Source organism: Suncus etruscus, chromosome 11 (genome assembly GCF_024139225.1).
Source record: "Suncus etruscus isolate mSunEtr1 chromosome 11, mSunEtr1.pri.cur, whole genome shotgun sequence".
Lineage (NCBI taxonomy): Eukaryota > Metazoa > Chordata > Mammalia > Eulipotyphla > Soricidae > Suncus > Suncus etruscus.
Genome location: NC_064858.1, coordinates 9,237,280 through 9,259,388, shown reverse-complemented (window position 1 = coordinate 9,259,388; position 22,109 = coordinate 9,237,280). Strand labels below are relative to the sequence as shown.

General features: G+C 53.8%; 1 protein-coding gene across 3 annotated transcripts in view; it reads right to left on the bottom strand.

The window, feature by feature from the left end:
- The window catches only part of NTRK3 (neurotrophic receptor tyrosine kinase 3), a 95,273-nt gene that overhangs the window by 6,733 nt on the left and 66,431 nt on the right, over window positions 1-22,109 (bottom strand). For 2 of the 3 annotated variants that reach the window (XM_049783248.1, XM_049783249.1), the window contains exons 13-15: window positions 12,151-12,281; window positions 10,804-10,976; window positions 9,889-10,132 (exon numbers count right to left, since the gene is read on the bottom strand). In XM_049783248.1, the coding sequence (XP_049639205.1) occupies window positions 9,889-10,132; window positions 10,804-10,976; window positions 12,151-12,281 (548 nt within the window). Of the gene's footprint in view, window positions 1-9,888; window positions 10,133-10,803; window positions 10,977-12,150; window positions 12,282-18,554; window positions 19,628-20,794; window positions 20,912-22,109 lie in introns of those variants that run through there. The other variant, XM_049783250.1, reaches the window with a different exon arrangement.

The window sequence follows — 22,109 nt, the reverse complement described above, 5'->3', positions numbered from 1 at the left end:
AATCAAGGGCAGAACATAAGAGATACAACTTATTTTAAAACGAAAAGAAACCAAACCGAAAAAGGCACATGGCTTTGAGAGGCAAACTACAAAATAAACATCATTAGGAGACATGTCAGAGAAAATATTTGCAACATCAGTAAAACATCGTAAGATATACAATAAAACCATATGATCTGTGGGCCCCAAATATACCCAATTTCACACAGTGCTGTTCGTTTGGCAAGGGCAACCCCAATTAAAACACACACACAGAAACACACACACACACACACACACACACACACCACAAGCAACTGATGGGAGATAACAGATGGAAAGTCACAAGCGGTGACAAAGACGGAAAGAGAAACAACAGGGATAGTGTTGAGGGTGGAAAGCGGCCAGGGGCCCTGACATGGGATCCAGGGGTCTGCCCTTCAGCCTCAGAAATCTCTTTCAGGTACCTAGCTGACAACGGCTGCCCATGCTATTCTCCAGGGCTCACCCCTAAATGCCCACAGTGGGTTGCTGACAGGAGTGTGGGAGACGTGTGTACTATGACATGGCAACACTACAGGAGACACAGGAGGGAACATTATGAATGCTGACCTCACCCTGGGCCAGGCCAGGAGTGGACAGGAAAGAAACTGAACGCCGGGGTATCCCTGCCCCCCATGGGGAGAAAGACCCAACGAGACAGCTGGGATATTATGGGCATCCTAGAGAAGGGGTGCAATGAAATTGGATCTCACATTAAAATTATGTAGAAAACTAAAAGAAACAAATAGAGGAAAAAGAGAACAAGAACAATGAGTCTACACCTTTAAAATCTAGACACCCCATTTTTTAAAAGAACCCCCTTCCATCTGTGAGAGTATCTAGTTGAATGACTGATGGAATCATTCTGGGAGGGAGGCAAGCCCACTAATAAAAGCACCAAAGCTTCGGAGTGCTCAAAGTTCACCCGGGACCTCACCTGTGCCCCTGAATCTCCCGGGATGCAGAGAAGAAGCATCTTTCTTTCTTAGATGCAGAACAAGGAGGATTTACTCCCCCTTCTAGAACCCATGAGCAACATGAGGGACCACACAGGAGTGAGGCTAGGAACCTGACATGATACACCATCACACGGAGACCCCGAAATGATTCCAAAAGAGATGGACATGGAGCTTCTGAAATGAGTCTGTCTTTGGGGGTGCTATGCCTGGTCACTGCCAGCCTCCCCAGCAGCTCTCTCCAGAGAAGAGAGGGGGAGACAAAGATGAGAAGGGCTGGAGTCATGGCACAGCGGGGAGGGCATTTGCGTTGCACATAGCCTACCCAGATTCAATCCCAAGCATCCCATAGGGTCCCCTGAGCCTACCAGGAGAGATCCCTGAGTGAAGAGCCAGGAATAACCCCTGAAAATGATTGGCTGTGGCTCCCAAACTAAAAACAAACCGACCCCCAAATTCCATAAACAGGTCTTGGGAGGCACCTGGCATGGAGGGTTTTTAGAGGCTTAAGCCATGATCCTGGCTGCTCTAGTTTCATCCAGAGGAAACAGACTGTCCTGATCTAAGTCACCCCGCCTGGATGTGAACCAGCGGGGTCTCTCGGCTCCAAGCACAGGCGCCATCTAACTGCCCGCACACAATGCAGTGGCCTCCTTCCAGTCCCAAGGGCATTCTGGTCACTTCGGTATTCCCTCAGGCCCAGCTGGTTCCCAGAACCCCAGATTTCATGCCATGGCAGCTGGAACCACCCAGGTCAGCTGCAGCCTGAGGCAGGACCCATGCAGGATACTGGGCTGCTCCCACCGCAGCTGCTTCTTCTGAGCTCCAGGCACCAGGCCATGCTCGCTGTCCCACTTTTTGTTCCTTGTCTCTCTCTATTGTGGGGTTGCCCACACAGAGGACACCCAGCTCTACCTGAACTTGGGAGGAGATTACAACAGCTGATTCTATAGCAGAAAATCTTCTGAGTACCGCTTGACATAGTAAATAACACAGAAATAAACCATGTGCTGTACTGTTTGTTGAGAATTCAAGCTCCAGTGCAGTTGACCTGAAACTGTGTTTCTTGGGGTTCAATCTCCACTGGGTCCTGTGCCCCCAGTACCCCACATTCCCGTACAGATACGGGAACCCACGTGCACACAAATGTGTCTGCAGTGCTCCGGGAGGCATAGTCTCCCTCCCATCCCACAAGACAGAGTCTCACGACAGTCAGGCTCGGAGCCAGGAGGTTGGCACAGGAGCAGGTGCTGCAAGCCTGGCACCTTGTAATTCATTTCAGGCCACGGCAGGAGTCACGGATGGAGAATGAGCAGCAACATGGTGTGGGAGTAGTAACAACAGGCTGGGGGCAAGAGACATCTGAAGCTGATGTCGCACAAGACCCCCACAATTGTTCTGAGGATCCCGTGTTTGCAACTCCCGCAATAGCTCCCCTCCAACTGTGTCTTTCCTGGGCCATCAATCCGCATAACCATCAATCAATCCTCACTCGCCAATGCCCACATCAGACATGAATAAAACCTTGTGCGAGCCTCTGAGTAGGGGTACAGGGACCCATATTTATTTGGGCGCAGCTCTCTACACTTCATGTTGCTAATAGCAGCTTCATGTCAAGAGATTTATGGTTACTGGGCATTAAAATTTAAATCAGTGGGTCCTGGTGCAAAAGCATGGCTGGGGGGGGGGCATTGCCTTGCATGCGGCTAGCACAAATTCAATCTTTGGCATCTCATAGTGCCCCCAAGCACTGCCAGAAGTGGTTTCTGAAAACAGAACCAGGAGTAACCCCTGAACATTGCCAGGTGTGCCCCAAAAACAAACAAAATTAAATCAGAAACTCCTGATGCATTTTGATACTGTAAATGATGGCAGAATGACCAGAAAAAGGCTCTGTTGAGAGAGAGAGAGAGAAAGAGAGAGAGAGAGAGAGAGAGAGAGAGAGAGAGAGAGAGAGAGAGAGAGAGAGAGAGAGAATGCAAGAATGCACGGGAATAAAATATGGGAATGAAAACATAAATTCTGGAGGCCAGGAACCATGCAAAAGCTAACTGAGGGCTGTTTGTGACTGATTGGATGGCGTGTCAGGGTCGCTCTGGTATTTAAAGTTCATTAGGCTGCATTAAAGGGTTGTGGTGTATTTTTGTTTTTATGTCAATATTTGCAATATTCTGAAAACAGGCGACATTGCAACTACTTAAGTGGATATTGAAGGTTTATCCATGGCCACTTAAAATGCACAAGGGAGGATTTTTTTTTGGGGGGGGCTCTCTGGAGGGCCCGTGAAGGCTTGGGGACCCAATATGAGAATCACTCACTGAGGCTATCAGGAGTGAAGGGGGAAGAAGATTCTGAAATGGGGGAACAAAGCCCTTCAAACCCTACTAAATGCTTCAAGTCAAGCTCTCACATCCAGCCTCATCGGTGAAGATCACTGAGTGACCACAGGACAGAGAGCTGGAGGATAGGGAACCCAAGTCTTCTTTTGTGGGGGGGAGTGGTGTATAGTTGGAAGTGTTTAGGGGTTACTCGTGGCTCTGCACTCAGGAATCACTCCTGGCAGGTTCATGGGACCCTATGGGATTCCGGGATTCGAATCATCATCTGTCCTGGGTCGGCTGCGTGCAAAGCAAACGCCCTCCCTGTTATGCTCTGACTCTAGCCCCAGGAACCACAAGTGTCCTGAATGACCGATGATTTTGCTCACTTCCAACAGGCTAGCAATGCGTAAGGGTCCTCATGGCCCAGAATTCAAGAGACACTTATTTGAGTTCTAGAAGGTTCCTAGAACTCCACATGGAAAGGTTGGGTGACACACAGAAGCTACTTCTTCTCCCAGAGACTCCAAGTGTTCCGTTCCACGAGGTTCTGTTGGAGCCCAGACTCTGAGGGGAGGGACATTTCCCTGAACAGTGTCACATGATGGTGTGTGTGTGTGTGTGTGTGTGTGTGTGTCCAACTTCACACAAACCACACATGGTTCCCAAGCACATTTATCTTTGTTCTGTTTGCTTATTAAAGGGAACAGATTTGATAAGTTCCCATTTGTTTTTTTTTTGGGGGGGGCCCACATCTGGGGGCGCTAAAGAAGCTACCTCCCAGCTAAATGTTCAGAAGCATCACTCCTGGCAATGTTTGGAGATTAAAGTTGGGCTCCAGACCCCTTGCTCCTTCTTCAATGTCTCCATGCTGTGATGGATACACAGGTCATGGGTTACAGGCAGGGACAGAAGGGAACCTCCGGATCTCTCTCACTCCTCCTGATCCCCAAGGCCCAGTCGTGACCACACAGAGGCAAATATCCCTCGGTACTTGGTCCTCCAGCATCTTGGGATGCTCCCCCCTGAGTCTTACTTGCAAGGGCCCCCCAATGGCCTTCTGAGGACCTGAGCAGGAAGCAAAGACTCTGTCTCCCACAGAACCTCTCCAGAGTACCCCAAAGGGTCTATGGAATAAAACTCTGGTCTGGAGCTGATCTCAGGCTTAGCCTTTTCACATGCACCAACATCCCAGCAGAAGTGAGGCAGCACCCCAGGAAGAAATGAGGGAGGCACCTAGCCAGGCCACCCCAGATCCCCTGGTTCTCAGGCCTGCTCACCCAAAGCCTCCTAGAGCTCCCCCAGGTGTGCCCCACTCACACACACACAAGCACTTGCGCGCGCGCGCGCACGCACGCGCGCACACACACACACACACACACACACACGCACACACCCAATCCAAACTTAATCAATCCCTTGTGGACTTTTTTCATAGGTTTGCACACCATGCACGGACACATGCCCACACACACACTCCACCAAGCCTGCCAACTGCTGATCAGTGCCCAGGGGCGGCCTGGCCCAGCCCCTCCCCAGGATGCAGAATCAAGACTCACTGTGGGAGGTGCCGGCTCCGCCAGCTGCTGCTGCTGCCAGGACAGGGTACCCGGGCCCTTCTGCCATGGAGGGTAGGGAGAGCAGGGAAGGGGAGAGAGAAGAGAAGGGGTGAAGGGAGAGAAAGAAAGCAGGAGAGAGGTCCAGGGAGTCTGGAGAAGGGCTGGGATGGGAGGTGGTCCCCACACAGCCTTGCACCCCACGCCACATGCAATATAGGCCACCTCTCACGTACCCCCAGGATCACCCACTGTGGCCACAGATTGCCTGTTGTCAAGCTGAGGACCAGTAGCCAGATCCAAGGAAACCTCCACTCTATCCTCTTGCACTGAGTCCCAGGGTCCTCCCTATCTTGGGGGAGGTGAGAGCCAGATGTTAGCTCTGTCCTTGAGCCCCAACAGTGACCTCACTGAAGGCATCCCTGAAGACAACTGGGAGACACTTGCCTCCTGCCAAAGACATCCCAGAAGCCAGCAGAGACAAGACATGAGCCAGCCCTTGGAGATGATGCTCTGATGTGGTCCCTCTCTGTGAGATGCAGCCACACATGTGACAATGTCCTCGGCAGTATCCCCAAATGTCCAAACAAGGACCCCCCCCTTGAAGAAAAAACATCTAACTTTAGCCCCAATCATTGGTGGTCCCCCGTGAAAGCAGAATCATTGAAGAAGCTACATAAATATTTGGGGGTGGGGTATACCCAGCAGTGCTTCAGGGAGGTCACTCTGGCTCTGTACTCAGGAATCACTCTTGGCAGACTGAAAGGACCGTATAGGATGCTGGGGTTGAACCTAAATCAGCTCCATGCAAGACAAAGACCCTCTCTGCTATGCTATGGCTCTGGCCCCTTTTTTTGCCACTTTTGAGAGAGTTAAAAATAGTGGGATGCAAGCAGAATATGATGCTATTGGGAAAAGGCAGGTTCAATTGCTGCTATTCGATGGCAAGACCATGCAGTGAGATAGAGTAGGGGAAAGCTCTTTCTCTGTAGCAGAAATGTGGGGGCATAGGGAGGAGAAATGTGGGTGCGAAAAGGGGGGAGAAGAGCTTCTTGACAGAGTGAGGCACGCAAACCGCTGAGAAGGGGTGCCCAGATGGTGGAAGGGAAGGGACAGGGTGGCTCTGCAGCAGGTGATGAGCCCCAGTGAGCTCAGACACCCCCATGAGACATACTCGGGGGTGCAGTGCTGCACCCACACAGATCCAGCCTGCACTTGTCCACATGCCTGCTGCTCAGGGTTAGTCCATGGGGGCACAAGGCTGAGAAGGAAAAATAAGACCGATGTACTTGAGAACATGTGGGAAGACATGAAGTGCTGCCTCCAGAGCCCTGACTTCCTCTTCCAGGTCGCTGGGATTCAGTGGATACCCATGATCAACACCCAACTTCCGCTTCCAGGTCATAGAGCTTCAGACTAGACCCACGCTCAATGACTGACTTTCTCTTCCGCGTCACCAAACTTTGTAGGGACCCATGCTCAACACCTTACTTGCTTTTTTGGGTCACTGTCTTCACTGGGTGACCCTCACTTGCCTCCAATCACTTTGGTGCTGTTCCCTTAACAGCCACTTTAAAGACCCCCCCCCAAATCCCTAAGTGAAGATTAATCTCTCTCATGACCAGTCTTGAGTCTCCCCCACTATTACTTCCCTTTCCTCTATTCCCATTTCTACAAAGCCCAGCTGGAAGAACATTCCAAATAAGTTTTCTTTTCCCATGTTTATTGATCTTTCTCTCCTCTCTCTCTCTCTCTCTCTCTCTCTCTCTCTCTCTCTCTCTCTCTCTCTCTCTCTCTCTCTCTCTCTCTCTCTCTCCTCTCTCTCTCACACACACACACCACACACACACACACACACACACACACACACACACACACACACCCCTTTTGGTTTAGGGTCTGGAACCCTGACCAGCATGTGCAAACAGGTTGAGCGGATAACTTAAAGTGACTTCGAACTCCTCGTCCTTAATTTCTACCTTATTCACTTCCATAGAATAATAATTACCCATCTACTGAGAGCCTAATGGATGCCGGGCAATTTGCATACATTATCTGATTTATTCCACATAAAGAGGAAATAAATGGTTTTCTTTCTTTCCCCCCGCCCCCCAGATGGGAGTCTAAGGCGGAGAGAAACTGTCGTCAGTGTCCCACGGTGCCAGAGCTCCTGACAACAGCAGATATTTGGAGGAATCTGTGGCACCAGATGGGTTCTCCCGGCTTCTCCCACTCTCCCCACCTCAGCTCAGCCCCCAAAACTCCGTAGCCAGAGCCAACCCCCCCACCCATTAAAATTCTGCCTTGCGGGCCATCTCCTGCCCCGCATCCTGCCTGCCCACCTCCCGCGCAGAGGCACTTGGATCCCAGAGTTGGGCTCTGGGGTGCAGGAGAGATACGTTCTCGGCCATGAGGAAGCTCAGGAGAATGTGGGGTGCTCTTGCATGCAAATATCTTAATTACTGCTGCAAAGGAGAGATTGGTATGGAAATTTATGTATCTTTACATGTTCTATATTCAGTTTGCCTAAGAAAAAAAAATAAAGACGTCTTTGACATGTGAGAAACCCAGAGGGGTGAGGCAGGAGACACCAGTCCCCATCACCCCACCACCACTGGGGGGAGGTAGGGCCACGTGCCCACTGGCCTCCGTCTCCTCCTTGACCATGACTTCCCTCCTTGGCCGCTTTGCAGAGAGGATGTGAAAGCACTGACTTATGCACTGCCAACAGAGACTCAAATGGCGGCATTTCCAAGTGACCTGGGGAGGGGGAAGCCCCACAAGCTCTGGGAAAGACACAGGTAAGCCTCGGACCTGAGCATTCATGGTCCATCAGGAACCAGCTGAAAGCACATGGGGCTCCCTGAAAGGTAAACCAAGTCTGTTCTGTCCTAGGGTGAAGAATCCCAGTCGAACTGCCTCAGAGCCAATGGCTGTGCACTTGTCCCACTTCAATGTGGGGGTTTGTGACCGACAGGAAATGCCTCTGCTCTCCTTTAACACCAGAGGGTTTGGGAGGAACAGGGTGGCAGGGCCAAAGCAGAGCAGGACCTTCTGCCCAGGGCCATTGGGTGATATGCTGACATTTAAGACTGCCTTGGAAAGGGAGGCGGATGGCATTTGCTCATCCAAGTCTAACCCCCTGAGACCTACTGAAAGACATATTTGAAAGAAAAGGAAGGAAACAAGCAAGGCCTGATACTGTCTCTTGTTTCTATAGTTCTGTGCCTCAACCTGCCAGGAACTAGGGGGTCTGGATCTAGCCACTGATCTCTGTGGGAGGCACCCCCAGCTCTGCCTTAGCTAGAATGTCCTGGTTTAAGCAACCCATCCATCCACCCATTCATCCACCCATCCATCAGTCCAACCATTTATCCATCTATGCATTCATCCACCCACTTACCCATCCACCCATCCATAAACCCAACCATCTAGCAATCCATCCATCCATCCATCTAGCCACTCACCAATCCACCCTTCAATTTATCCATTCATCCAACCATTCATCCACCCATCCATCCATTCATTTACCCACTCATCTCTGTTAATCCACCCATCAACCTAGTCATGTATCCATCCATCCATCCATCTATCCATCCACCCACCCACCTGTCCATCCATCCTCCCACCTGTCCATTCATCCATTGACCCATCCATTTACCCATCCACCTGTCCATCCATCCACTGACCCATCCATCTACCTATCCACCTATCCATTCATCCATCTACCTACCCATTCATCCATTCATTTATCCACTCATCCATCCACCCACCCATCCACCCACCCCCCTGTTCATCCATCCACTCACCCATCCATTTATTTATCTACCCTGAAGAGGCTTTGAAGTCACACAAGGAGGCACCGAGAACTTGGGACATTTGCCTCCTCCCACCAGTCTACTCACTTGCTAACTCAGGCCCTGACAATGTGTGGATTCTCACTAGGACTCTCCCCCAGAAAATAGGAACATGCATATTGTTAAGAACAAGGCAGACTCAGTTGGGTGCCTCCATGCCAACCTCCCTCTCATGGGAGCTAGAATGATGGGTGGGTGTCATGGGAGAAGCAGCAAGGGATGCATGACATGTGAGCTGGGCAGGCCTGGTTTCCATGAGCAGAGGAGCATCATAAAGCATCTGCCTCACTAAGAAAACAGGCACTGGCCTGATCCTGGCAACACAGAACTCAGCCAAGCCAGATGCAACCCCCAGCAGAGGCGATCAGACACCAGACACCAGGAACAGGCTTGGCCACTCCCAAAGACCCTGCCTAGGTCCCACTTTGCTATTCCTAGGTGAGTCCTGATGATTCCTGCTCTCTCTCCTCTTGCACACTAGAAGTACCAAGCTAGATGCCCCATCCTCACTGCTGTCCCCATCGTCCCTGCCAATTCCCACCACTCCACATTCGCTCAAAGACTGGAAGAAGTGCAGCATTTCTGGGGGCCCATTTCAGCAAAGCCAACCAAAGTGGCCAGAGAGAAGTAAGGCCAGGTTGCACTGACTCACAATCATCCCTGAGCCCTTCACCAAAGACCTTGGGCAGCCACAGCCCTTGCCCATTGGCAAGATGCCCTCCTTCTCCCCAGCACCCCTCACCCCATGCCTGTTTCAGGTCTCCTCAAGACAATCGCTCCATATCTGCAAGATAGCCTCCTCCCTCCCTCCGTCCCGTCATTGGACACCAGCTCATCCCTGGAATCAACCTTGATACCAGCCCCAGCTCCAGAACAGCTTCTGGGGAAAGGACTGCAGAAACTGGGGAGTTCAGGGTGCATACACCAGTGGCAGTCAAGAGGCTGCCGCCACCATCTACCTCTCTGTCTCCTGCACGCGCCTTGTACCTTGGCACCTGTCCATTGGCTTCTGGTTTTTTCCAAGGCCCTCAGTGAAGACCAGTATGGCAGGGACAGGATAGGCAGTGACACGTTAGCCCCACAGATAGGCTTGTGAGTGATGTGGAAGGATAGACAGCGAGCGAGTGAGAGAGCGACAGAGACAGGGGAGCAGAGCAAACAGAGTCAAAAGCCTTCTTACCCGGTAGTAGTCGGTGCTGTAGACATCCCGGGACATGCCAAAGTCCCCAATCTTCACCAGCAGGTTGGTGCCCACCAGGCAGTTGCGCGTGGCAAGGTCTCGATGCACAAAGTGCTGGGAGGCCAGGTAAACCATGCCAGATGCAATCTGGCTAGCGATGTGCAGCATCTGAGACAGGCCCAGCTCGCCTTTGGCCTGGCGGGGCTGCCCGTCCACCAGGATCATCGCATCTGGCCCATGGGCCCTTGGGAGGGGTGCAGGGGAAGAGAGAGAGGGAGCAGAAATGTACAGGAGATGAGGTGAGATGCTGTCAGGGCCCTCCTGATGGATCAGCTCCCGCCCTATGTGCTCTTGGCATCTTCATGGACCCAGAAACCAGCAGGCAGGGACAGCAGTGAAAACCCACAGGCACCGCCTGTGTGCTCACCAGGGCCCAAAGGAGAGCCACTAACGCTTGCAGCCTTCACCCCAACATCCATTCTGAAGATAAGAAAACTGAGGGGAGAAGGATCCAAACATGTAATCCAGACCTTAGAGACCCAGAAGTGTCCATGGGAGTGAGAATGAGGTTCAGTCTCAGGTTCCACTTCTATATTGTTTGTTTTTACTGTTTGGTTTTGGGGACACACCTGGAATACTCAGGGGTTACTTCTGGCTCTGCACTCAGGAATCACTCCTGGAGAACCTCAGTCGGCTGCGTGCAAGGCAAATACCATCCCCGCTATTCTATGACTCGACTACACTTCTTAATTGACATGTTTAGGTCATACAAGCAGTGGGCAGGGCCCTTTCCAGAACTTTCCAGAAGGCCAGGAGGGGCCCTGAGCATCCTTCGGGATTAAGGAGTCTGTGAGTACCTGCTCAGGACCCCAGCCCCTAACTGTGGGTACAGGGGGAACTCCAGTGTCTATGTACCTGAGGAACTTATTTAGGTCCCCATGCTTCATATACTCGAAGACCATGATGAGGGGGTCCCCGTCCCCGCACACCCCGTAGAACTTGACGATGTGGTCATGCTGTAGGTTAGTGAGAAGCTCAGCTTCTCGCTGAAAGTCCTTGCGGGCAGCCAATGTGGGGTCCTTCAGTGCCTGCGGTGTGGGAAAAGAAATGGGCCAGGGAGTGACTCTCAATGGCCACTGCAGCTCGAGGGGGTTGCAGGAAAGTGGTGCTTGGTCCTGAGAAGCTTAATGTCCCCCCAAAGGGACCATGGGTATGGGGTACATAATAGAGTCGCTGGGAAGGGTCTGCCAGGCCCTGAGCAGGAAGGAGCAACAATTTCAAAAGAAGGGGGTTCCAGGAATTGAGAGGAGGACAGCAAAGGGGGAGCCTCTGGGCACCCGAGGAACCCTGACTAAGGCCTTGTCAGGGATGGAGATGCTCCCGGTGCAGACAGGCCACACAAGCAGGATGAAGACCGTCTCGTACAGAGGGGCCCTGTCCCTCCATATTTTGGCTGCACAAACTCAGGGAGGGTCCCAAACTGAGGTGAAACCACATATCCATGGTATATCTGACCTGCTCCCACAAAGTCCCCCAAGAATAGGGAATAAGGGTGTTCTCCACCCCACCTCTGTCTCCTGTCTCTGCTGGGGGGTCAATGGGGGAACACATTAGTGGCTGGGGCCAGTCTGGTGGGAGCCATTGATTTTGTTTGTTTGTTTTGGGGTTACACCTGACAGCACTCAGTGGTTACTCCTCTCTCTGTGCTCAGGAAACACTCCTGGTGGACTTGGGGAACCCTATGGGATGTGAGGGACCAAACTGGGGCGGCTTCATGCAAAGCAAATGCCCTGTTCACTGTACTATCCGTCCTGCTCCAAGGGGGGTGGGGAATTCTCGATTGTGTTTGTTTTGTTTTGGGGGCATACCCTCAGTGCTCCTGGCTCTGTGCTCGGGAACCACTGCTGGAGGGTTTGGGGGCCCTTATGGGCTGCCGGGGATCAAACTCAGATCAGAAGGCTCCAAAACAAGAGTCCTTCCCTGTGATCCTGTGATGCTATTGCTCTGGCTCACAGTGGTAGTAAGAGCTGTTGATACATCCCTGGGAGGAGTTGGCTTGGATAGGCCAGAAGAGGAAATTCAGGTTGGACTCAGGGAGGAAGCATGAAGTCAGGGGCTCCCCAATACCAGTGTGTACCCCCAGAAACCACCCCCACTAGCTCTTCTGGGGGAGGGCAGAGAACCAGATTTGACTCCTCCCTGAAAGGCCTGAGGGTCCTGGGGTGGGGTGTGGGGTCCCCCCCGTCCCTCCCCACCACTCACCTTCACAGCAACCAGCATCTTGTCCTTGGTGGGGCTGAGGTTGTAGCATTCGGCCAGGAAGACCTTCCCGAAGGCGCCCTCACCCAGCTCCCGCTTCAGCACGATGTCCCTGCGCTTGATGTGGTGCACGTCTGCGGGGACATGGGGGTCAGCATGGCCCCGGGGGGATTTGGGGGAGCTGGTGTTGGCCCTGCATGCGGCCTACCCTGGTTCAATCAGTAGCGTCCTGCACGGTCCCCTGAGCACTGTCAAGAGTGATCCCTGAGCACAGAGCCAGGAGTGAGCCCTGAGTACCATCAGGTGTACCCCAACAACAAAAAAAAAATAGAAAATAAAAGGGGCCCAGACCTGAGTGACAGCACAGTGGGGAGGGCATTTGCCAGGATCAATCTCCAGCATCCCACAGTATCTCAAGCCTGCCAGGAGTAACCCTTGAGAGCCACAGGGTATGGCCAAGCCAAAAATAAATAATAAATAAATAAAAGGAAAAGGAACCCAAATGTTTCCAAGGTGCCGGCCACCTCCTCTTCCCAACACCTCTGGGTGTATGTCACCCTCTCTGGGAGGGTGGGAACTGATCGGGTGTTTCTGGCTCCTGGTGGAGTCCTCAAAAATCTTGGCCACAAGTCAATCTCCATGGGGGGCATGACTGCTGCAATCCCCAGGATTTGTTGCTGAAGCTGTTTCTCAACCCCCCCACCCCCCACTTTTAGTCCACACCCTTGTACTGAGCTTCTGGAGGGCCAGGAGCTAGCACCGAGCAGCAGAGCCTGTGCGTGTCCCGGCGGCTGGCCAGCGCCCCAAGGAAGCCAGAACCTGCTGAAGAGTTGATGGATGAGGAAATAAATTCAAACTTAGTCAGGGGCCGCAGAATGGGGAGCAGGGAGCACCAGGCCAGAGAGAGGGGGGAGAAGGGAGTGGGGAGGATCTACAGGGGAGAGCAGTGGGGAGGCGGAGATGAGTGCAGCGGGCAACCTTCCAGGAGGCCCTTTTCTACCTTCCGCACCCCCAGAAACTCGCTCTGGGTCTCTGAGCCTTGGTACCCCCATCCTGATTCAACACTGGTCACCTCTGAGTTTACAGGGTGCCCTGAGGTACTGCGATGTACCCAACAACGCCACCCCTGGAGCTGGGGGGCTTGGGGAGGCTGAGCCACAAGAGGAATAAAGGCAGGACACCTCGCTTTCTGGGAGAGGAGACGGGAGAGCCAAGCAGAGGACGGGCTGTTCTGGGGTGAGCTCCAACTCACGTTCCCTGAAAAGACAGGTTCGCGGGCAGGCTAAAGTTCATGGGGATCTCTGATCCCCCAAAATTGCCTCTCTGGGACCCATCAGCTGCAGCTTAGACACGGCCCCCATCTCCCACCATGCCCAGCCTTGCCAGCCTGCCCTGTCTGCTGGTCACCTGCACACTGCCCAGGCCTCCCTGGGTCGAGGGGGACCCCTGCCCCCATCTGGCGCACACACAGCACAGACCACCTGGGCCAGGAGCAGAGCGAGGCCCCACGGAAGCTTGTGGAAAGGAAGAGTGAGGTGCTGAGAGACACAATGGGGCCCTGCACGCTCCCTGCTCCCCGCTTCCTGGATAGTGGCGCTCAGGGCCTGCCCAGCCCCTAACTCTGTACCCTGAATCTTTCCTGAGCTCCTGAGAGCACCCCACTGCCAAGAGCAAGACCCTGGAGCAGGGGTCCTCAAACTTTTTAAACAGGGGGCCAGTTCACTGTCCCTCAGACCATTGGAGGATCTGACTATAGTAAAAACAAAACTTATGAACGAATTCTTTTTTTTTTTTTTTTGTGGTTTTTGGGTCACACCCGGCAGTGCTCAGGGGTTATTCCTGGCTCCAGGCTCAGAAATTGCTCCTGGCAGGCACGGGGGACCATATGGGGCACCGAGATTCGAACCGATGACCTCCTGCATGAAAGGCCTTACCTCCATGCTATCTCCGGCCCCATGAACGAATTCTTATGCACACTGCATATATCTTATTTGCAAGAAACAAAACAGATACAAATACAATATGTGGCCCGCGAGCCATAGTTTGAGGACCACTGCCCTGGAGGGTCTGGAGGGACAGCACAGAGGGAGGGCATCCCCCAAGATGGGAGTGATTCCTGAGCACAGAGTCAGGAGTAATGTAAACACCACCAGGTGTGGCCCCAAAACAAACAAACAAACAAAAAAGAGAAGTGGATGCGGGGGCTCTGGCACCCAGGGACTCCACTATAAGCTGGTTGGGGACACTTCCTGAGCTGCTGACTAGAGGAAAGGCAGGGTTGTACATGGGGAGGGACTGAGGACAGACCCCCATCACTGCATACACTGGAGACACTTGAGGTCAGAGGTCACCTCCACAGGGGTGATGGCTCCACTCTGCAGACCCCGGTATCCCGACCTGGTCTAGTGTCCCAGATGGTCCCACCTTCAGGTCCTGCCAAGGTGAGGCTCCATGGACAAAACCAAGGCCCACTGCCTGAGAGCCCTGAACCCACAGGCTAACCCTGTCAATGATTTCCAGTGTTGCCAGGCCAGCTTGGGGAGGGGGTATCTTTCTCCCTATGCCCCTTCGTGGGCCCCCAGTGGGGTGCCAGGGGGCCTCTAGGTGCAGCCACCAGAGCGAGCCTGCAGCAGCCTGTCAGAGGGGAAGGGACTTCACCCTGGGGTCCTGGCAGATGACAGAGACAAGCAGCTTGCAGGGCTCCAGGAATGACACTGCCCCATCTTCAGGTCCCCTCTGTGCCATCTGCTCTGGTGTCAGTGGGACTGTGAGGACCAGCACCCCGGCAGAGCAGGGAAGAGAAGGGAAGGGGGTCTTTAGGCCCAGAACCTTGCAAGAAACAGCCAGACCGATTGTTGGGCTATGCTGCTGTCACGGAGAGAGAGAAATAGTGAGGAGGAGAATGATAGAGAGAGACAGTGAACAAGTGAGTGAGAGAGAAAAAAAGAGAGAGAAAGCTCATGCTCTATTGCCCCCTTCCCCCTTCCACTGGTCCCCCAGGCTCTGGCCACAAAAGCCCTTGGGGAGGCCACACAAAGGGGAGATTGAGGCTCTGAGAAGAAAACAGGAAGAAATGGGGTGCCAGGGCACAAACTGAGTCGACATCTTGGGTCCTGGTGCCTCACTGAGTCGTAGATAGGGGGAAACAGAGTCCCCATCCAAGACCCCCCAGTATATCACCCACACCAGAATTTTAATGTCCCTGGCAATGAAGGGAATGACGCAGTCACAGGCTCCCCCGGAAAATAATAAAGACTCATGGAGAAATCACGTGCATGTGGGGGCCCCAGAAACGACTCACGTCTGTTCTGATTCATCAAGATGGAGAAGCCAATACGAGACCCATGGTGTGAAGGCCGGGCCTGTAGGTAGTGACCACAGATTTTCCACCTTGATCTTCAGAACCCAACAACTTCCTTACTAGAAGTAGGGGGGAGAAAATCCTCCAGTTCCCTCTCTCTTGGATCCCCCACCCCGTTGTCATCCACAAAAGCAGCTCCGTCTCCTCCTCTCCTATGCCAGTCACAGCACCCTGCACTCCCCAATAAATAAATAACCATCAATTCTGGAGGCCCGAGCCTGTCTCCATGGTGACCCGACAAGGGCAAGACTGGACGGCGGAGGGAGAGGAGGGGTGCTCAGGGTTCTGACACTGATTGCTGGAGATAGGCAGCTGGGGTGTCAGGGTATGGGGGTGCTCCACTCTGGCTAGACACCCCCTGCAGTGCTTCCTAACTCCCCACCCTTCATCAATGATTCCCAGACACCTGACCACAGGACCTGCTGTGACCCAGCCCTGAGTTGCCCCACCCCGGACATCTGCGTGCACCCCCACCGGGACAGGTCCACCCACTCTCCTCCCTGGGCATAGGTGCCCAGAGATGCCACCAGTCAGCCCACCTCGCCATGGTACCTCCGAGATGTCCAGAGAAAAGCAGCAATAGAAGTTGCTGAAAAAAGCCCCCTACCCAAATATCAGGAGGGAACTCTAAGTGTCCCGTTTTCCCGTGGCCCACCCTTCCCCAGACCTGCCAATGTCTGGCACCACAGTGGGGAAGCCAAGGGCACATCCCCAGTGTCCTGCAGCTCAGGGAGGCCTCCCAGGGGACCGCAGGCTTGTAAAGGGCAGAATGGGGGGGTCCCCTCTTAGGGAGTTCAAGGCAGCAGCTGGATCAACACTGAGAAAAGCAAAAGACTTAGGCACTTACCCAGGGTGTGGCGAGGGGCTCTTGGTCTTGGTTTCAGGGAGCGAACATGGAGGGGCTGTGTCCCTCCTGGCCCCAGGCTGGGCCCATCAGTGGAACAAGGCATGGGATGTCCTGGTCTCTTTTGTATTTTGATTTTGCTCTGGGGACTACTCCCAGCTCAGTGCTCAGAGTTCCCTGCAATGCCTGTGCTCAGCCTGTCTCACTCTCTGACTCCCAATCCTCTAGACTGTATTGTATTTCCTCTGGGTCAACCCCCCCCCCCCCAGGATTGAAGCCATGGCTCTGGAGGGAGCCCCAAGACAGAGCTGGTGGAGGAGGGAGGTAGAGGGAGAGTGTGACCCCAGAAGGTCAGTGACTGCACCTGTGATTCAGTTTCCCTGTGGCTGGGGACCCCCAAGGGTAGGCACAGGGTTCAACATTGCTTCGCACCAACCAGCTGCTCCCCCTCAACCTGCTCCCAAAACACCCCCAGAGAGGTAGAATGAGGAGGGAGGTCCTGGTCGCTCAGGCACACCCCCAGGCTGAGACCAAGCACAGAAGGCACAAGAGGAAAGGAATGATAGCACAGCAGGGAGGGCATTTGCTTTGCATGTGGCTGACCTGGGTTCGATTCCTGGCATCCCATATAGTCCCCCGAACCTGCCAGGAATGATTCCTGAGAACAGAGCCAGAAGTAACCCTTAAGCACCACTGGGTGTGGCTCAAAAACAAAAGTAAATAAAAAAGAGAAAGAAAGAAGGCAGAGAGGGGGCCTTAGAGGAAGCCAGAACAGACCCTGCAGGGAGTCTTGGAGGGTCCCACAGTTTCTCAGCTCAAGAGAGACGCTCCAGAATTCGGACCCCGGAAACATGCAACAAAACTCGAATACAAATGGTCCCTGCTCCGTACCCCCTTCCACACCCAAGTCTGTAGGTTCTTCTCACCTCCAGCCCAGTACCTCTCGCCCTGGCCTCATCTCCAAGTTCCTACCCTCTGCCCTGCCTTCTCACCTCTTCTCCCAAGCCCCTGGACACAGCAGAGTGTCCCCCCTCTATCCCCAATGATCTCTGAAGCCCCCACTCCATTCCTAGAACATGAAGACCAGGAATCCACCCTCTTGGCCTGGCCATAGACGCACCGCTCTCTCCAGCCCACTTCATCCTAGGGGTCCCTGAGGCCTGTTAGAAGTTTGAGGGTTGTTCCCGAGTGTCTGTGATGTGGTGAGGAGTCTCTCAGGGGTCGGCGGGTGGCCCCAACTGTGAGCCTTGTACCCTTTCCTGATGCCCACTTGGAAGATGCTAGAACCAGAGACAAAGACCCCCTGTTTTCATCAGCTCCGAGTCCCTGAAACAGTTGTTCAGACAAGCAGGAGAAGGGTCTTAGGGCCAGAGAGGGTAGACCCCCACATCTGCCTCCTGTGCTGTGCACCCTGGGGAGACACAACCAACCTCTCTCTGCCCAGCAGAAAGTTACGATGCAGAGTTCAGCCATGTGTCCCCTACAGCACAGCTGAAGGGACAGACAGACACCCAGCTGGCTAGGAAGAGTGAGACAGGGTAGGAGAAAGAGGAGGAGAGAAGGGCAGCTGGAATCTCCTGCTCTGTGCAGACTTGCCAAAGAAAAAGTTCTCATGCACCGTTTCATTAGAAAATAAAGTGTTTATTAAGAAACTATACACCAGCACGCCTGGGTCTCTGAGAGACGTGGGGGTGCCCCTCCCACGGCGCAGGGTTTGGGGGTGGGGGTGAGGCAGAGCAGAGATGGGATGGAGGGGGCAGAATGGAGGGCATGAGGTAACAACTCACAATAGTTATTAAAAACAGCTTCTCACGCTCATCCCTGAAAACCGAGCCCGGGAAGGGGGGAGGGGGTCCCCCAGAAAAGGGGTCCCAGAACTCAGAAGCTTCAATCCCACAAAAGGATGAAGGGAATTACTGTTGGCCCGACTTTCACATCAAGAGCCCCCCTTTCTTGAGGAGAGGAAATAACCCTCAGCAGGACCCAGGAAAGGCAGGAAGGCGGAGAAGTTACCATTTACACTGTGTGTGTGGGGGGGGGTACCCCTCAAACTTAAGAGAGTTAAAAACACCCATTTCTGGCCTAAGACTTTCACCACCAAGACACTGGCGATTCTCCTGAGTGCTCCCCCAAATTCATCCTCTCCACCCTCAGAGGGTACAGCAGCCTGGACTGACTTTAGGCTCCTGGTGAGGGCCGCCCTTCCCTCCCAGGGGGTCCCCGGGGTGCAAGGAAGGAATCCTTGCAAGCAAAGGGGCCGGGCACCCTCAGGGAGCCTGGATGAGGCCATTCATGGTTCTCCAAATTCTGAGTTGATAGTCAACCACGATGGGGATGTTGGATGGATGCAAAGCTGGCGGGGGGTGGGAGGGGTCCCTGGCAATGGGAGGGTTACTGCGGCTTTGATTCCCTTGGTCCCTTTAGGGACCAATCAAGGGCTTGGTCCTTTGAGGCCCAGGCTGAACAACCAAGGCCTGTGCCTGGGCCCTGACACAGGGCATGTTGTGGGAGCTGAGGGGCTTGGGTTCGAGAGAGTCTCCCTGTCTCTCCGGAGAGCATTCCTGTCTCTTTTCCTGGGAGCAGCTCCAGAGAGGGAAGGAAGGGATGGGGGAAATGTGTCTGATGATGAAAAGGAAAACAAAATCCGCAAAGCAAACGAACAAACAAACAAACAAATGCACAGAAAGGAGAGGGAAAGAGGGGGGGGGGTGTTTCCTCCACCAGGGAAAAGCCCCAAAACACCCGCTGGCCGTATCCCTCCGGACCTAATCCCGCGCCGTCTGGGCTCGCTCGGGCGCTGGCTCCTGTGTTGGCCTGGCCACGGGTGGACGAAGACGAGGCGATTCGAGGGCCAGCCTGGGGTCCCGGCACAGCCCCAGAGCCTGCACCTCCCCTCGCCCATGGCTGCGCTGTACTGTGGGGGGTACCAGGCTTCTAGGATTCTTCCCGGGGCTGGGGGTCACAGTGACACACGGCAGCACCAGGGCTCATGCAGTCTCTACGGAACACCCCAATCCAACGACGATGTTTGGGCGGCCTCCCCCTCTCAGAGAGGCCCAGACTACAGGTGACTTTACAGCGGGCAGGGGCGGGGCACGGGCTTGTTTTGGGGTGCTGTTTTGTTGGGGGGCTTTTGTTTTGTTTTTAAAGGAGCTTTTAAAAGCCGTGATGTCCTTTGCTGAAATACACATTGGCATCCTCAACATAGAGGCCATGGTTAAGAGGCTTGATATGTCCAGGAAGGCTTATTGGATTCAACATAATTTCTCTGAAACCTACAGAAAACAGAAACGACAAAAAGAACAGAACAGAAAAAGGCAAAATAAAGTAAAAACCAAAACCCCCAAAGAACAACAACAACAAAAAAAAATCTAGGATGGGGAAGGGGAGGGGAGAGGGGCACTGGGTAGGTTTCCTCATCTGATTTTGGGGTAGAGTTGATGGTTTGAGTTAGTGGTGGATTTTGTGGTTGGATTTTATGGTGAATTTAGTGGTGGCTTGATTTAGTGGTTATTCTGTGGTTGATTTCATGGTTGTTTTCATGAGTTTGTTTAGTGGCTGATTTCATGGTTTGATTTTTTTTATGGTGAATTTAGTGGTTCGATTTAATGGTTATTTTGTGCTTTGATTTCGTGGCTGTTTTCATGGTTTAGTTTAGTGGCTGATTTCATGGTTTGATTGCGTGTTTGGTTCAGTGGCTGATTTTTGTGGCTTCTTTCGTGGCTTGGTTTCATGGTTTGATTTAATGGTTTATTTAGTGATTGTTTTTGTAGTTTGGTTCAGTGGTTAATTTAGTGGCTCTGCTTTGCAGAAGGCAGGAAGAAAAATCCGTGGGGGAAAGGGTTACTGTACCCCAGGGCTCCTCTGCCCATCCCCAGGGACCCTGTGGGATTCTGTAGACCAAACCACCCCATTAACCACAGCGCTTTCCTGCCCTGGTCAGCACGGATTTGGGGCCAGAGGACGAAGTCTCCAGGGGACTCCCAGAGTCCCTCAGGGACTTGTCCTGAGCCATGAGGCCCACACAGGGATCGAGGGTCTGAACGTGGCCCCCCAAAAGGAGGTTCCCTGGGCTAATGGTACTGAGGATGCCTGCCAGGGCTGCCCAGGGTAGGGGACCCAGTCAAGACAGAGACAAGCTAGTCTCTAGGAAATGGGACAGGAGAATGGGGAATCCTAGCCATTCCATCCTTAAAGTAAACTGTCCATCATTAAAGTAAAGCTGGCTAGGGGGGCTAGCACGGGGGACCTTGTTTGGGGGCCAGGGCCAGTGGGAGAGTCCTCACCGCAGCATCCTGGGGAAACTGAGGCTAGGTCTAGAGGTCACTGTCTGTGACTCCTTCCTGTCTTCCCATGCCAGGGGGTCCCTCTTCTGGACCCCCTCAGGGCCTGGCATGGGAGAAGCACGTGGGCAGCCCGGGCCCCCCCCCATAGTCACTCACCGTGTGCCCCCGTCTGTGCCTCAGGCTCCTCATACAGATAGTGGCCAGACGGGACTAGCCGCTCTCGGGCGTCCGTCAAGCTCAAGAGCCCTTGGGTGTCTAGATTTGGGAAGACCCCTGGCAGGAGAGGTAGATAAGGGGGTTAGTGGGAGGCAGAGGATGGGAGCCGGGCTCCACTCCCCACAACCCACCCCCTGGGCACCAAGCACCCCAGAGCGACGCTGGCAGGGGCAGAACCCGGGGTCACTGAATGCCATGTCCTCCCTTTCTGGAGCTTCACCCTTGTTTGAGCCACTCTCGGGGGCGCTGTTGGGGATGGAGGGGATTGGGGGGACGGGTAATGCTGAAATGTCTCCCAGCAGCTACCTCTGGCCCCCCACTCCCCCCAGAAACCCTGGCGAATGCGCCCAATGCCAAAAGGAAAGGATAGAGTGAGGGGGCTAGGAGGGCCCCTTCTCGTCTGTCTCACTCCCGGCAGGCGGAACAAGGAAAGTCGGGGTTCCGAGGCTTAAGCCCCACCACCTTTGCCAGGGCTGTGGGGGAGAAGCTGCCTGTTCTGATGGGGGAGAGGCAGAAGGATTCGAGTTGCGTTCATGGAGGAGGGAAAGCATCTGCCTTGAGCACAGCCGGTGTCCAAACCCCCCCACTCCCAAGCAGAATCCATGAACTTGAGCCTTTTCCCATCCAAGAGGGGCTCTTGTTTTCTCTGGAACTCTCTCCCGCGTGGAGACCTTCCAAGTTTCTGCAGGCTGATAGCACAGGGGGGCTCCAGGCCAACGTGCCCACACCCCCGTCCCCCCACTCCTGGCTGCCCAGAGCAGTAAGATCCCAAAGGCGCCTGCTGGTGGGGAGGGTCCCAGGGAAAGGGCAGACTGGCAGAAGGCTAGGCAAAGGCAAGTAAGAGTTCTGGGCCACGGGGGCCCACGAAGCCAAACACACACACACACATAGCCCTTTCCTGTCTCCCCATTCCTGGTTGGCCCCCCGTAATTCAGAACAGACCCAACTCCATAGGGACCCAGGTCTTAGTTCCTGAGCAGCGAGCCAGGGGCTCCAGATCATCGGGGGGTGGGGGGGGGAGGCGGGGAAGAAATGGAGAAGCCTGATGAGAAGCGAGGACCGGATGCCCACAAATTGAGGGGCACCACTAAGGATTTTCAACACTCTGGCCTGAGTGAGAACACAGCAGGAAGGACGTGTGCCTTGCATGTGGCAGATCTGGGTTCTATCCACGACATTCCATGAGGTGGTCCAGGCCTGCCAGGAGTAATTTCTCAGCACAGAGCCAGGAGTGACCCCAGAGTGCCACTGGGAG